Below are 14,905 nucleotides of genomic sequence, written 5' to 3'. Positions count from 1 at the left end.
GCATACAAATGTGTGCATCTATCTGTACATATAAATGTGTATCATCAGGAAAAAGTGTGCAACAGTCACACACAGATGTACCCAATGAGAGTGAGAGATCTGTGGAACCACGGGCCAATTAGACGCTATTATGGAAGCTGTGTGATACTGTCACATACACACACACAAACACACACGACTTCGGGGCCTGTACTCCATCATCTGTATAATTAAGGTGCTTTTCTACTGAATATTTTAGTTAAATGTCTCTGCAACAGCGCAGCAACAGACCTGACCGTCTTTCCTATGAAGTCTGCTGCTCACACACACACACACACACACACGCACGCACACACACACACACACACACACACACACACACACACACACACAGTATTACAGTGTCTGATATCCCTTATGCCATGTAGCTAATGTTCTCACATTTGGTGCTATTATTACTTAATAATATGTTTTAGACCCAATGATACAATTTAAACATACTCTGAATACACTTTAAATGAATAAAAACCTCTCCATATGTGATTGTGAACACACACTATTTATATTATATATATTTGCTTTTTTTTTTTTTTAACAAACTAGTGGAGATGTCGGCTTATTCTCATATGAAAGTTTATGAATAAAAATGGAAAAACTACATTTGTTTTGGAAGTCAAGTGCATTTCTGCCAAGTTCTTATTTGGCAAACATTGTTTTTAAACCCGAGTTAGAGTGTGTGTGTGTGTGTATGTGTGTGCGTGCGTGCGTGCGTGCGCGTGAGTGTGCGTGTGTGCACGTGTGCGTGTGTGCGTGTGTGCGTGTGAATCTAATCCTATAGCAGATGGAGGAGGAATAGTATCCAAGACAACACTGGCAGAAGGAATAGCAGAGGCAGTGAAATGGGGGTTAAGACACTGTCCTTCAAAGATTGATGAGAGCTGATTCTATGATGGACGTCTTCCTGTATTAGGACAGAATTCCTTCACAGAAAACACAGAACATTCATTCACTTTAGCTTATTACCTCAGTCTGCACTTGGCTGTGACTCTGATGTTGCAATACTATGAAATAAGTTTATTATTACAGTCAAATTAGAGATGAAGTATTCCGCTCCCAACAATTGTTTTTCACAATTAAAGTAATTCATCTTTCACATTCAAAGACAGAAAATTTCTGCTGATTTCAACTCCAGAGAGAGAGAGCGAGAGAGAGAGAGAGTTGAAAGAGTAAGAGAGTTCCCTTCTGCTTGTTTGCATTTTTGCGCGTCTCCTTGTGACAAAACCTCAGTGCCAGCCATCAAGGAGACCAAATGTTGTTTCCTCCCTCTCTAATTACGAGCTCTTATGGTTTAGCCTTGTTTAGATGTCCTCCAGTAAATAAACCCTCATGTCAGACTGTTTTGTTTCAGGACTTTCCCCAGCTTGTGGCCTCAGTGGCTAAATGTGTTCCCAGGTAGGACGGGGTTGTACATTTTTTAGAGGGATAATCGGAAACATATTCGCATATCTTAAAATGTCTGTTGTTCTGTTCTGTCACTAACTGTAGATGTAAGGAAGTCGTGGTGGAACCTTTAACAAGCTCATGAAGGCTTTGTTCTCGTCAGTTTTTCCCAGGAAAAGCCTCTTTGAGATGTGGGGAAGTTACGTGTCTGGCATTTTGCTGGTTAACTAGTTTGAGTTGGTTGGTGCCCATGAGCAACAATGTCCGCCCCGGCCGAGCAGACAAAGAAAAGCGCTGTTTAACTAAGGAGTTATCTTGATAATGTGTCTCACAAAAACACTACAGCAGTAAATGCAGAGCACCAAGATGGAGTTGTGTGAGGTTTACCATTTTCAGGCAGATACCACTCCAAAAAAAAAAAAACTGTCATGTCATGATACTGGATTCTGCTCTACTTCTACTTGAGCAGCTTTTTGAGTACAGTAATGATTTATTTTGCTGTAGTACTTGTACATCTGTTTAAGTTAAACATTTAAATAGTGTTTCTGGCGCTAGGTTTCGTTCTGCCATGTTGCTGCTTTTCTCAGGGAATAACACAACCATCTGCTTACACTGCTGTCACTCACACAGACACGTGTGTGACCATAGTTTTGACCAATGCTCTTGCCAAGGCGGAAAAAAAAGTATTTTAAACCACAAATCACAGGAAACTAAGAAGTACGTTAAGGGCATGTTGTTTTTTCCAGGTTTTATTGAGTAAAATCATTTAAATAGAGGGGTGTAGTCCATTCTTTCAACAGTGGGCGATGAGCCCATCTTTTGTATTAAAAAAAAAAAAAAAAAGGCCATAGCAAACACAAAAATCTACTCCCAGCCTGCTTCATACTCTCCTCCCTGCCAGCCTCTTCCCACTGCACCAGCAGCATGATGGGACATGATCGTGGCTGAATGTGGAATAGAGGGAGAGAGAGAGAGAGAGGGAGAGAGAGTTGTTCGCAGTGGGAAGGAGGCCCAGCTCTGTCTCACAGGACCCTGGTATGGCAGGTCAGTCCGTCCTATCAGAGCAGCCTCTCACTTGCCTCTCTGAGGGTGAGAGGGAGACTTCGCCACATGGACCATAACCCAATTAATCATTGGTGCAAATACGGGATATAGAGAGGCACTTGATTTCTCTGTGTAAACAGACTGGCTCAACTAGACACATTCCTCATAAGATAAGAATAAACACTTCTTGTGTGACGATGATGTTAGCGTCTGTTTCAAACTCGCTCCCTCTGCCTGACGATAAATCACAAACTTGGACCTGAAATCAGTTGCAAATGTGTGGGTAAAAAAAAAAAAAAAGGCACCGACTTTCACTGCTTTTAATCTATTTGACAATATCTCTGAATTCCTTGAAGGGAGATAAACAGAACTGTCTCTACTAAATGGCACTGAATATATTGTGTGCAGCAGCGTGGTCCTTTCAATAGACCCAAATAAACACCATGTGTTTATTCAGTTCCTTGGAACAAAAGGAACAAATGGTTCTGTATGACTGAAATATTAGTATTATACGAATTATTATTATTCTTCCTGAATAAACACAAAAAATGGTAGTAGTTTTATTATGATACACATGGGTGTAAAAAAAAAATAGTCCTATAATTGTGCCATAATGAAAACAGTAAGCAGGCCGGTGCAGTTTTCTTCAGTTTTAGAATCCCCTGTAGTGCTGTAAGAAAATAAAAGGACAAGGGAAAAGGCTGAAGAGCGGTGGTGCTGGCAATGGTAAGAAAGCGTCTCTGGTATGATGTTTGGTGTGGGGGGATAGAGTTACATGCCAGCAGCCCGCTGGCTTCTCCTCCTTCTGTATGCTGCGAGTATGGAGGAATGTGCCGTTTCAGAACCACAGGGAGGAAGAGGGTACTGACAGCGAGCAGTAAACACAGTCAGCCTATCTGTTTGTTTGTTTGTTTGTGTGTTATAGTGTAAAGAGGCCAGGCCCTGGCAGTTTCAAAGCTGCTCCTAAACAACATCTGCTCTGTGAGTTTGGAGCGCCATACAGCCATGTCAGGACACATCATGACTTACAATTGCAGCTCTAAATCAATATTTTCCTCCATCTCATACTGGATTGTTCCACTGGCCTGAGTTCAAGAATGGACAAGCGCTCATTGAGAAGAGGGGAAAAATGTTGGAGTGGATAGACGGGAGGGACCCATCGCATTTTTCCAATTCACCACAATCAGAAACAGATTTTCAGCAATTAGTCTGAACTAACTTGCAGGTTTATTGTCTAAAAACACAGTGACAGTGCTTCTCAGACAACCAAATGAAAACAATTACTACTGATTATGTTTGATTGTCAGCATGAAGTTCCTTAATATGCCATATAATAATTTACAGTCACTATATCTGTCTTATCCACAATGCTTGTAATCTTTTTTTTTTTCTTTGTTGGCTGTCATTCTTCTTTACTGTATTGCTGCAAATATTTTAATTTGGGGACATTCGGTCTCATTTCAACTTCAATTTGCAGCTTTTAATTGTTTAGTTTTCAAGTAAAAGTGTAAGTAAAGCGTAATATTATTCAAATTAAGATTAAATGAAGCATATAATTCCTGAATGCCTGATTTCATTTCAAAATCCGGTTCATGCACAATTCTATCATTGTCCCATGAACATGTTGCACAGTATGTAAAAATAAATCCAGTCGTTTGTTCAGAAAGTTCCTCATTGAAACTAAATCCTCATACATGTAAACTGCGAGTCCAGAGCAAGCAGCCTTTGGATTGATTGTTAGCTGTGGGGCAATCTATTTCACTGTGTAATAAGTGAATTAGTGGGATGTAGAAGATGATGTATGATGGAGGCTGGCACGTCTAAAATCTGCTGTAAATCCACATGCCACAGACACTTAATAATGCGGCCGGAGACCTCCTGGCATCATTATTCACCGTATCCATTGACAACCTGAAACTCATAAATCTCTCAGAGTTAAGACACGGCTCTGAGTTTGCTGTTCAGTCATTTGTTCTGAAATAGCTACATTAAATGCACTGTAAAAAACAAAAAACAAAAAACAAAACACCCCAGTTAATTTTAAAGGACTTCTGAGTGCACTGTCAGCTGCATAATATACTGAGCATGACAAATAATAGAATAAAATAAAAGAATTTCTCCGGAAAATGCAGTAGCGTGTGAAAGCAAAGCTGCACACGTGTAGCAATTTTTCAAAATGTAGTATGTAATTTGCATAGTCGTAGACACATTGCCACAAGTTTAGCCATGCTTCCTACCATGTTCTAATGGTCTGAATAATTGTTCTTCCTCTATAAAAAAAAGAAAAGAAAAAAAGAAATAGGTCATTAAGTTCATTCAGTGAGAGCATAACATTAGCATTAGTTAAACAAACAATGTTCCATTTTGACTTTTGGCATCACCTTCAGTTTTTAAAAGATGTGGAAATATGCCAAACATTAAAATATACTTAGTAAATAAGTTTTTTTTTTTTTTTTTTAATCACATTTTTATTGCAACAGAAATTACTCTCAGAGCGAGATCCTCTGCTGCGACTTATTATAGACTATATTCAGGAAATTCTAAAGTGATTTCAATTTCGTTACAGTTTCTACGAATGCACGTGTAGCTGGGCTGTTGGCCTCTATGTGTGTGCTGTGTTGTTTAACTTTTTCACATACGTCAGATGCCTTCCCAACCTCCAGCCCCCAACCCCCCACCACAACAGCTGGCATCTCAGAGAGGGCCCTGGCGTTACTCTGCCACCCCAGCCTTTCAGCGTGGATCAAGTATTGTGGTATCAGGGGCCCCTAATGGCCCTCACAGAAAAATGCACACAGTGAGCCCAAATACAAACACATCATACGTCCAGTCACACACCAATAAATAAAATTTTGTCTTTTGGTTGGCAATCATTATAACACAGAAAACAGGAACAAAATGTTGGGTTTTTTTTGTTTTTTTGTTTTTTGATAGGTAGGTTATTGATTGTATCTTGTACTTTAATGTGAATAATATGTGAAGTAGTTATAAAAATGAACAAAAAAAGAAAAGAAAAACATAAAAACAAGTTTAAATATGAGTTCAGTCTGTGCTTTTAATAAGCCATGAAGTGGAACAGCTAATAGGGGGGAAAAAACAAAAACAATTGTTTTCATACGTTATATTTTCCTGTATGCCTTTCAGAAACTCATTGTAAAATAAAACAAACAACACAGTTCTATTGAATCCAAAAAAAAGGTTATAAACATGTCGCTCCCGGCTCTTCCAAAGTCCGCATTAAACATGACAGGATCCTGTTGGCTGGTCCAGTTTTTAGATTTAAAGCAAGTGGGCAATTATTATTGGTTGTTCCAAATAAAACCAAGTCGTTCCTTATGCATGAACCAAAATCACAGGCCACCTTTGGCTGTTTTATTAAAAACACCGGGTTCTGCTTGGCTGTTCTAAAGTGTTGTTTGAAAAAATAAATTAAAGAAAGTACATTTGATTTACACTGGCTTGTTGGAACAAAGGTCTGTAGATGCTGGATTCAGCTGCTGGAGGCTACTTTTACTGGGCCAAATAAAGCCCAAGTCATACTCTGATATACCAGCAGGTCACATATTTCCTTTTAATAAGCAAACCATATCACTTTATTATTTAACTAACTTCCTGGGAGAATAAAGCAGAGAAATGCAGTAAGTGGAAAGAGAGTTGGTAAATGTGATTGAATTATTACAGTAGGAGGTCACAGGAGCATATGGTATTACCTTTTGTTCCCAGATAGATTTCTAATATTTCTCTCAGCCTCTGCTTTCTATTTCAGTGATTCAAATTACACTTTTGGATTGACCCTGGCAGTAAAATATGCTGAATAGCTGAGTTTGTCACTCACGTCAAGAAGACGCCCGTGGTAGAGGAACTAAACTGACCTGTGGTGAACTTGCGGGCTGTGTTTTGCTGTCTGTCAGACTCTGTAGGACCCAGCGGAAAACTGCTCCAACCGGAGGGAGACGGAGCAAGAGAGAGGGAGAAAGCTGAGTGGGGAGAAGACGCTCTCAGATCAGTCAGTGGCTTCATGGAGTTATGTACCTCTGATCCGCCGCCATGGATTGCAATCCGCGATCACTCCTTTTCATTTTACCTCTTTTATTGTCCTGCGTTGTTCCTGCGTTTGCCATCATCTACCCTCCCAATGAAGGTAAGGGAACTCTCAGGCTCAGGACATGTGTGTGTTTATGTGTATGTGTGTGTGTGTGTGTGTGTGTGTGTGTGTGTGTGTGTGTGTGTACGTGTATGTGTATGTGTGTGTGTGTGTGTGCGCTCGCGCTCTCATCTGTGTGTGTTTTTGTGAACGGTGCGCTACGGCACACATCGGGGCCAGCGCTGTGCGCTCGCCGCGGACTTGCTACTGTCCAAATTCCAGCGATAACAATAACAAGATGATCCAAAGCGCATGAAGGTGACACTGAGGATCACTGAGCGCCGAGGTCTGATCACCAACACGCGGTAATTAGATAGTGAACTTGGAAAATAGGTCCAGACAAGGTAGCCTCGTTTCGGATGTCACGAACGGGCGGTTAATAGTTGTTTAAATTGGAATGAACTGAGCGATGGCGGCAGCTCCCAAAGCGCATATTGCGGAGTTATTACGCGGCGAAAAGATGTAAAGAAACTCCGCTGTCTGTTTCCATGAGGGGCTCGCGTCGATCTGTTTAATCCAAGAATCCGTTTGGGGTAGACGCCCCAGTTCTAGTGCTCACAGTCGCACCGACTTAAAGGCGATAAATAGAAGATGAGCACAATAGAAGATGACCTGAATAAAACCAAAGCAGTTGACTTGTATGCCACAGTGGAGATGTCGTAAACTGTCCATCTCACGAGTCGTGTCGTGGTTTCATGGTTGTGTTTTTATAGGAACATATATTTAAATGCGATGTTTCGTTAAACGGGTGAAATAAATGACGGCGGTGCAGACGAGAGAAATTCACTTATTTCCACTGTAAGTTTCGCTCACTTCTTTATTTTGAAAATCGGCAGAATGAGACAGAGCGGTTCACTCTCAGCAGCACAGTCACTTCTCCAAACATGTGAAACAGCGCTGGAAACAAGTTCAGCTGTCTCCTCCTTTGTACTTTAAGATTTGTTTAACTTCCTTATTTTTATTTTTATTTTTTCAAAAATATTGCCACTTTTTATGCCTTATAAATACGTGTTGAGGTTGAAGTGTTTTGTAGCTGACACAGGGTTAAAATACATTTGAGTGAAGATTTGGGTCACACTGTCCAAAGGGACATGGTTTGAGAGATCACAATATCCCGTGTAAAAAAAAAAAAAAATGTAACGAACAAATAAAATACTAGTCAGAGTACAGTGTATGGATACACTGATAGTTCCCTAATGTCGTTGAATTATAGTGATTTAAACCTTAATGCTTATAAAGTGATTAAACGAATCTGAGCGATCCTTCGTGGCGACTGTAATCTACTCTACAGTAATTAAATGTTTGCAGACAAGTGAAGTGCTAAACGCACAAACGCATGTTTCTGATCCTTCTGCAGCCGGTGAATAAAGGAAAAAAAAAATAGTATGTCACAAGTCACTCATCCTGATATGGGACGAGTTAGGAAAGTTTGGGTGTATAGGGCCAGGTCAAAGGATCAGCCCTAATCTAATGGCAACATTATACAAACCGTGGTTGTGCTGCTTCCCTTCATTTGATCTGTTATCTACACTGACGAGGACTCCTGTAACTGAAATGACCAACAACCTCTGAAGCCTGGTTTCCTTTCTGTTTGGTGTGTGAACCTGGACCGGATTTCCTCCTCAACTCATAAGTTACTTTGCCTAAAAAGTTCCATTGAAAAGTTAAAATGTAAAAGCTGATTTCTTCTGAACGAAAAGGTTTGTTGAATGTAGAACATTAATCAGATTTTTTTTTTTTTTTTTTTTTTAAATACCCTGTTTGCATTTTTTTCTTCTTTTTGTGCGCCACGTAGCCTGTTTCCTGCTGTACCAGAGATCAGTAGGTTTAATTTGCGGTAAGCTATATGAACGCATGAATCCGAAATCGGGAGAAAAGTGCCATTCCGTGAGAAGTAAAGTCAAGGTCAACCAGGCCTGTGCTGCAAATCTTTCTTTTACCCTGAGAAACTTTCTGATTGTGTAACAGCTTGAAGATTAAAGTCGTTTATTGGAATATAAGTCTGATGGACGCAGAGCATCCGCGCGCTCAGCTCTGGAAAAGAAACAAAACCACAGAAAATACACATCACCCTAACAAAACACACAGTAGTCCACCGGTACGTGTGTGTGTGTGTGTGTGTGTGTGTGTGTGTGTGTGTTCGTGTGTGTGTGTGTGTTGGAGAGTGTGTCAGGGAGGGAGAGAGGAAATCAGCGCGTGTGTGCGTATGTGTGTGTGTGTGTGTGTGTGTGTGTGTGACAGAGAGAGAGAGAGAGAAATCCTCAAACCCGCTTTCATAAGGAGGAACAGTACAAGTGCGACGTGTCAATAAGAAAAAGACAGTCAGACAGTTCACCTTTCCTGAGACATAAATCTACCAGAGAGTGTCAGTATCGAGCCGCTGCGTGTCTACATTATACACGAATTCATACACACCACACACACACACACACACACACACACACACACACACACACACACACATACACACACAGAATATGGATCTACAGGAGCACAGATCACACTTTGGACTGCAGGGCGCAGATTCTCTCTGAGTTAAACGTGCAACAGTCGGTTCAGGCTCCAGTGTCCGGCCACAGTCAGAAAGATCAGGTCCAAATATATGTGTTAGAGAAAAGCGCTGGAGCGGAACATGAAGTGGGTACAAACTCAGATGAGTTTCTGTCCTTATGGATCAAAGTAAAGAAACGGACACTGTGACCTGTGGCTGTGTCTATAGACCAGCTGTGTGTGCGCGGCTCTTTAAATAAAAGTAAAAAGTATAATTGCAGCCAGCAGCCTTTGACGGTGGGAAAGTACCAGATCTTGGATTGATTAACTATGTGAATCTTGTGTTCTCCTTGAAAATTATATTCATGTTTAGAATTAGACACAGTGGCAAACAAATCATAAAGCTTCACTCTTCAGGTCATTTTGCTCCACTGTAGGTCAGAGTTCACATGAGTGAAGAATAGGCCAAATTAAATAAAGTTTTTTATTTTTATTTTCATATGAACAGGCTGCCTGGGGTCAGATCTAGCCTGCAGGCGCGCAGCAGATTATGAAAGAAGATCGAGAGCTGGTCAGCGGCTCTGTGTGAACTTTCAAATCGATGGTCATAAAATGATCTGCTGCAAATCCGCGAAGAGAGTTTATATGAAAGCTATTAGTAAATTAGGAAATGAATCAAAGGCCTCATTAATCACAGACTCATAGAGTAGGCTAATAAATGCATCAACTACTTACTGAGTGTACAGAATTTTTTTTTTCGTGGAAAACAAAACCTCAACTTGAACGGGACGATAGAAAACGTATGTTCCTATTTTATAATCTCCCTCCACATTTATAAGGAGACCAGAAGTCTAGTTATAGCTCCTTCAGTCTAATACCCCCCTCTCGGCTCTGTGCCTCCACCATCATTTTTTTTTAATAATAGCATTTCTACTGTGTGGCTTTCATTAGGTCGCAATGACCCTGTTTAAAACTTTTGGGAAGAGTTGATGGAAATACAGAGAAAATCCCCGAGAATATCATTTAGAGGCGATGATTCATTTCAACTTTGGGCAAGTATGCGAAATGAGATATTGTTAGTTTTTTTTTGTTTATTTACACATTTAATCGAACAAGAAAAAAAAAAAGTTGTTAGCTGTTTTTTTTTTTTTTGTTTTTTTTTTTTGCTGTGTTGAGTGTGTCTCGCGGCGTGGCGTGACGTTGGCCCGCTGCGGGGCATCGGGAGGCCTCTGATATTTTTAGCCGGCGGTCGGGAGGCTTGGCCCGGGGAGCCCGGCGCTGCAGTCCCACTGGGAGGAACGGGCGTTTGTGAGCGATGGTACCTTTCAGAGGTGCTGGAAATGTGCTTTCACATGACCCTCCTTTAAAAACACCACCCCACCCCACCCCCAACCCCTTTCTCTACATATGCTGTAGGCCTATATTTATTTGTGTGTCTTAGCCAAACATTGAGCCAAGGATCGACAGTGGCATCCTCAGTGTAACAGCAGGCGGCCCAGGCCTCAGAGTTCTGATCAAGGTGTTTTGTGTGTCTGTGTCTGTGATAGCACGTTTAGGTTTATATGTATAGATATAAGATTATAGAGTAGCCTCTCTGTGCAGGAGTGCTGTTTGCCTTTCTGTGAGTGTTAAAGTGTTGAAGTGTGTGTATATACAAGGCATATAAGTATAAGGTATAAGAAGAAAGAAAAGAAAAGAAAAGAAAGAAAGAAGAATGGGGGCAGAGGGGTTGGGCAAGCAGCAGCAACATCAGACAGAGCGACTCTGCACTTGAATAATTCATAATGGGAGGTGAACACTTCACCCTTTAACACAGACACAAGTCGCCTTGCTTTGCCTGCACTGCGGCCTGCCAGCCTTCACATGCTCAGAGCCAGGCTGCAAACACGAAGCCCCATCCACTGTGTTAGATGGGAGATGTTAGAAGAGCATGCCCATGTCCAGCTATTCTATTCTATTCTATTCTATTCTATTCTATTCTATTCTATGCCAGCATCTCTGACTGACAGCTTTTCCTTCCACTCATCCAGCGAAAGACATTTTAATTGTGTCTCTGGCTGAGGATTAAATTTCCATGTACATCTGCTGGGAACCAGTTTCTTTCATCGTGTTTTACTGGGGGCGTGTTGCTGAGTGCCAGGCAGTGAGGGAAAATTATGGGAGTATTGATTTAAAGTTTGCCCAGACAGTCATAATGGTTAACTTAGCTGTTAAATTATGAGAACATAGACATCAAAATAGGCACCCCGTGGTCTGTGCTCCAGTGTTTCATGTTAATATTTCAACGTACGCTGTGCCAAGCGATACTAGGTCACTAGCAAATGACAAAATGAGAATTAATGCCACATGGCCGTGGTCTTAAACTGCATTTGCAAGGTGCTCATTGGGTTCACTGGCTGGATGGTGCAGTATTCCCATCAGTTTATCATAGAAACCGGCAGGACTCATGGTTGCCTGTGGCGCTGTGTCTTCCTCCGTTTAGCCGGGGTTGGTTTATGTGTGTGGGATGGTGGCCCACGTATGTGTTATATATTGATTCACCTGTTTCTACCTCTGTGATGTTTTGCTCCCTCCCAGACAGGCTGGCTCAGTTTGCTATTAATACTCCTAGTTCCCGTTTAGAGGCACTCCCTGATGGGGCAGGGGCTATATGCTTGGCTGACGCTAGCTTGCTAACTGACTCTGTGTGTGTGTGTGTGTGTGTGTGTGTGTGAGGGAGAGAGACAGTGAGAGAGAGAAAGACTGTCAGCAAATGTTTGTGTTTGCTCTTATTTTGTGCCTGCTTCTGTGCGCATGTGCAGGAATATGTGCATGTTTTTGTGAGCATCTCAAGAGTGTATGCATACAGTATGTGTGTAAGTGTGAATGTGTGTGCATCATTTTTGGTGCATATATTTGTGTGTTTACTCCTCTTTGTTTCTTGGACCGGGCTACATCCTTTGGTGCGATTCTGAGGGTTTTCTTTTTTTTTTTTTTGAAGCAGCGCACAGCCTGAGTGTTTATGTATGTTCTGTAATGGTGTGTGTGTGTGCGTGTCCGTGTGTGTGGGTGCTGATTTCCCCAGCCAACTGCAGCTGGAGGGGGCTTTTTCCTCCTGCGATATGAGAGCCATCTAATTTTCTGCTCTCAAATTCCCCCGCTCGGCTCAATTTGAGTGGTGGGCTCGGCTCGTTGAGAAATGTAAATTGGAAGCAATGGCCCTGGATGCTGAGCTGCTATTATCTGACATGAACAGATAGCTTCATTAGACTCTAATAGGAATGTGTCTACTGCCACTCAACTGGCTGAGTGGCTTAGCATGGATACAGCGCAGGTGAGCCTCAATTTAGTCGCTTTTTGAGGCTGGGATTTGATAATAAATCTGTGTGTGTGTGTGTGTGTGTGTGTGTGTGTGTGTTCCTTTCTTTGCTTTCCTTTCAGGCTTTTTTTTTTTTTGCCACACTGGCTGATAGTTATCAGACTTGCCTGAAGAAAATGGTGATTTCCATCTCAACCTTTATTCTAGTGTGAAACAACAATGAGTTCACAGAGCAGTGAAATCACTTCTCTCTGCAAATTCAGTTTACGCTGCTTGTGAGGAGTAAAATATCGTGACTGAAATAGTTTTCACAGAGCGGCATCAGTCCTTCGTGACCCGCAAGTTCTCTTTGTGGCTGTCGTCGGACATGTGTACACTCCTGCCTGCTGAAGCTTTGAATGGGAGAATACAGTGGGATTGTATTCTTCATATTTGCACAGTGAATAGAGTTACAGCTGCAGGGCCTTACAGCACTGCTGCTCCATTTTGCTGTGTATGTGTGTGTGTGTGTGTGTGTGTGTGTGTGTGTGTGTGTGTGTGTGTAAGTACACTTGTCTGTGTGAGTCTTGAGCTGTGGACTGATTTGCTCTCAGCAGGATGAGGAGAAAGAGGCTGAGTCAGGCTCAGGTTCTAACTTAAAGGGAAACAGTGAGACGTTATTGCTCCTTATCCAATTTGTATTCACTGATTTATCCCCTGATTTGTTCATGCAGGTCACTCAGTGTGCATGTTTGTACGCACAGCATGTAAATTCATATCTTTTTTTTCTTGTTTCCTTTTTTTTTTGTTGGTCATAACAAAGTCGAAATGGGTCACCATGAACATAAATTAATTAATAATTCTCTCTAAAATAATTTTAAATATATCGACCCAAAAAGAGGCTTTGTAAAAAGTCTGTTTTAGAAAGTTTAGTCTTTTTCTTTTATTTTTTTTTTGCTCAATACCAAAAGAGAGATATATTGAAAAAAAAAAAAGAAAAAAATTAATGAATAAATAAAAACAATGAACAACAAAGAAGGAACAACACATATTTATCAGGGTTGTATCACCATGTCTCACACTCGAGCACACTGGTTTTATCTGTTTGTTTCCTCTTAGTAGCTTCTCATTCACACAACAAGTAATATATCATATTAGTTTTCTCGGTTCCTCTGGAAAAAAAAGATTAATTATTGATCTTTTAATTTAATTAATTTAAGTAATAAATATTTTCAAGTTTTTTCATTAGTTTATTGTAGCTACATAAGCCATTACTTTCTATTGTTTTACTCGGCGTGAACATACTCACAAGATGTTGTAGCATATTTTGTCTCTGATTTGTGTTACTAATCAGCTTTGGCTGATGGAACGTTTTTCATGTCATGTCACCTGAGCCTAGCCTACTGTTGTTGCACAACTGAAATACAATAAGATACATTCCTGACTGTCGCGGTACTTCCAGATCAAAATTGTAGCAGCTTCTCAATCCTTTTTTTTTTTTTTTTGTCAGCACAATGGTCCACCAACAAGCGCAAACGCCTTTGCCAGTGCGTGGCGCTCTTACGAAGAACATTTTGTGCTTGTTCTTACATTTGAAATTAAGGACGAGTGGGTGGCGACTTTTACAGACCTTTATGTTTTTCACTCGGACAGCTGTTGCACTCAGGATGTGCAGTTAGGCGAACAAATAGTCAGACACTCAATTCATACTCATCACTTAGATTTTATTTGAATGACACAGTGGTTGATTATGATTGGATTAAAAGGACATTATCGCCAATGTTCTACCTGGCTTAGACGTTATCACTTTATTACCATAGACCCTGAGAGTGGAGGGACAAAAAGTCTTGTTGTCCTCCATGTTCTGGCACCAGTGTTACTAACCACTACAGAACTAGTGGGGAATCTATAGAGCATAAGGCAGCCTCCACATTCCCCAGTCATGGCCCATCTGTCAGTATGTCATGGCCCGTACTGACAGGTGTACTCGATGACAATAATTCACACCAGAGCCATGTGTATGTACTAAGAATAGAAAACGTTGTATCTTATTTTTCTGCGCTTGAGGAAGATGCTGTACGTCAGAGTTGATCTCGCTGACATGTTCACATCACGGGTCGGTGAAAAGAATCCGTTCACGTGTGCACAAAAGTCCCATTTGGCAGCAAATATTCACCATTTGAAACTCCCATCGCTAACTCAAAGCCTCAAATTGCACCATCATGCTAATGGAGTTCCTTGTCTTATTTGTTCTCTGTCAAACTCCTTCTATTAGACATGAATCTCCCTCTCGGCTGCTTGGTTTTCTGTTTGAGAAGAGTGAATTCTTGGCAGGACACACACATAAAATTGTATTTCCGTTCATTATAAATGGATTTAGAGTTTGTTCTCAGAGTGGCCAATTGAATTTCTGACCACCTATGAATCTGGCAGTTGTATCTGAATTTAGATTTGATGCTTTTTTTTTTTTGTTTCACCTGGGTCCAGTCCAATCACCATGGGTGGATGTGTTGCTACATGGAACGGGGGTG

General features: G+C 41.1%; 1 protein-coding gene across 3 annotated transcripts in view; it reads left to right on the top strand.

Annotated features, from left to right (window-relative positions):
* The first annotated feature begins 6,436 nt into the window (after positions 1-6,436).
* epha3 (eph receptor A3) overlaps positions 6,437-14,905 on the top strand; it is a 99,503-nt gene continuing 91,034 nt past the window's right edge. For all 3 annotated transcript variants that reach the window (XM_023416636.2, XM_087176731.1, XM_087176730.1), the window contains exon 1: positions 6,437-6,604. In XM_023416636.2, coding sequence (XP_023272404.1) covers positions 6,511-6,604 — 94 coding nt within the window. In that variant the 5' untranslated portion in view covers positions 6,437-6,510. The remainder of the gene's footprint in view (positions 6,605-14,905) is intronic.

This window comes from Seriola lalandi, unplaced genomic scaffold, assembly GCF_002814215.2.
Source record: "Seriola lalandi dorsalis isolate HSWRI2012SDOR001 ecotype SW California unplaced genomic scaffold, Sedor1 jcf7180002054568, whole genome shotgun sequence".
Classification (NCBI taxonomy): domain Eukaryota; kingdom Metazoa; phylum Chordata; class Actinopteri; order Carangiformes; family Carangidae; genus Seriola; species Seriola lalandi.
This window is presented reverse-complemented; position numbering and strand designations above follow the sequence as displayed.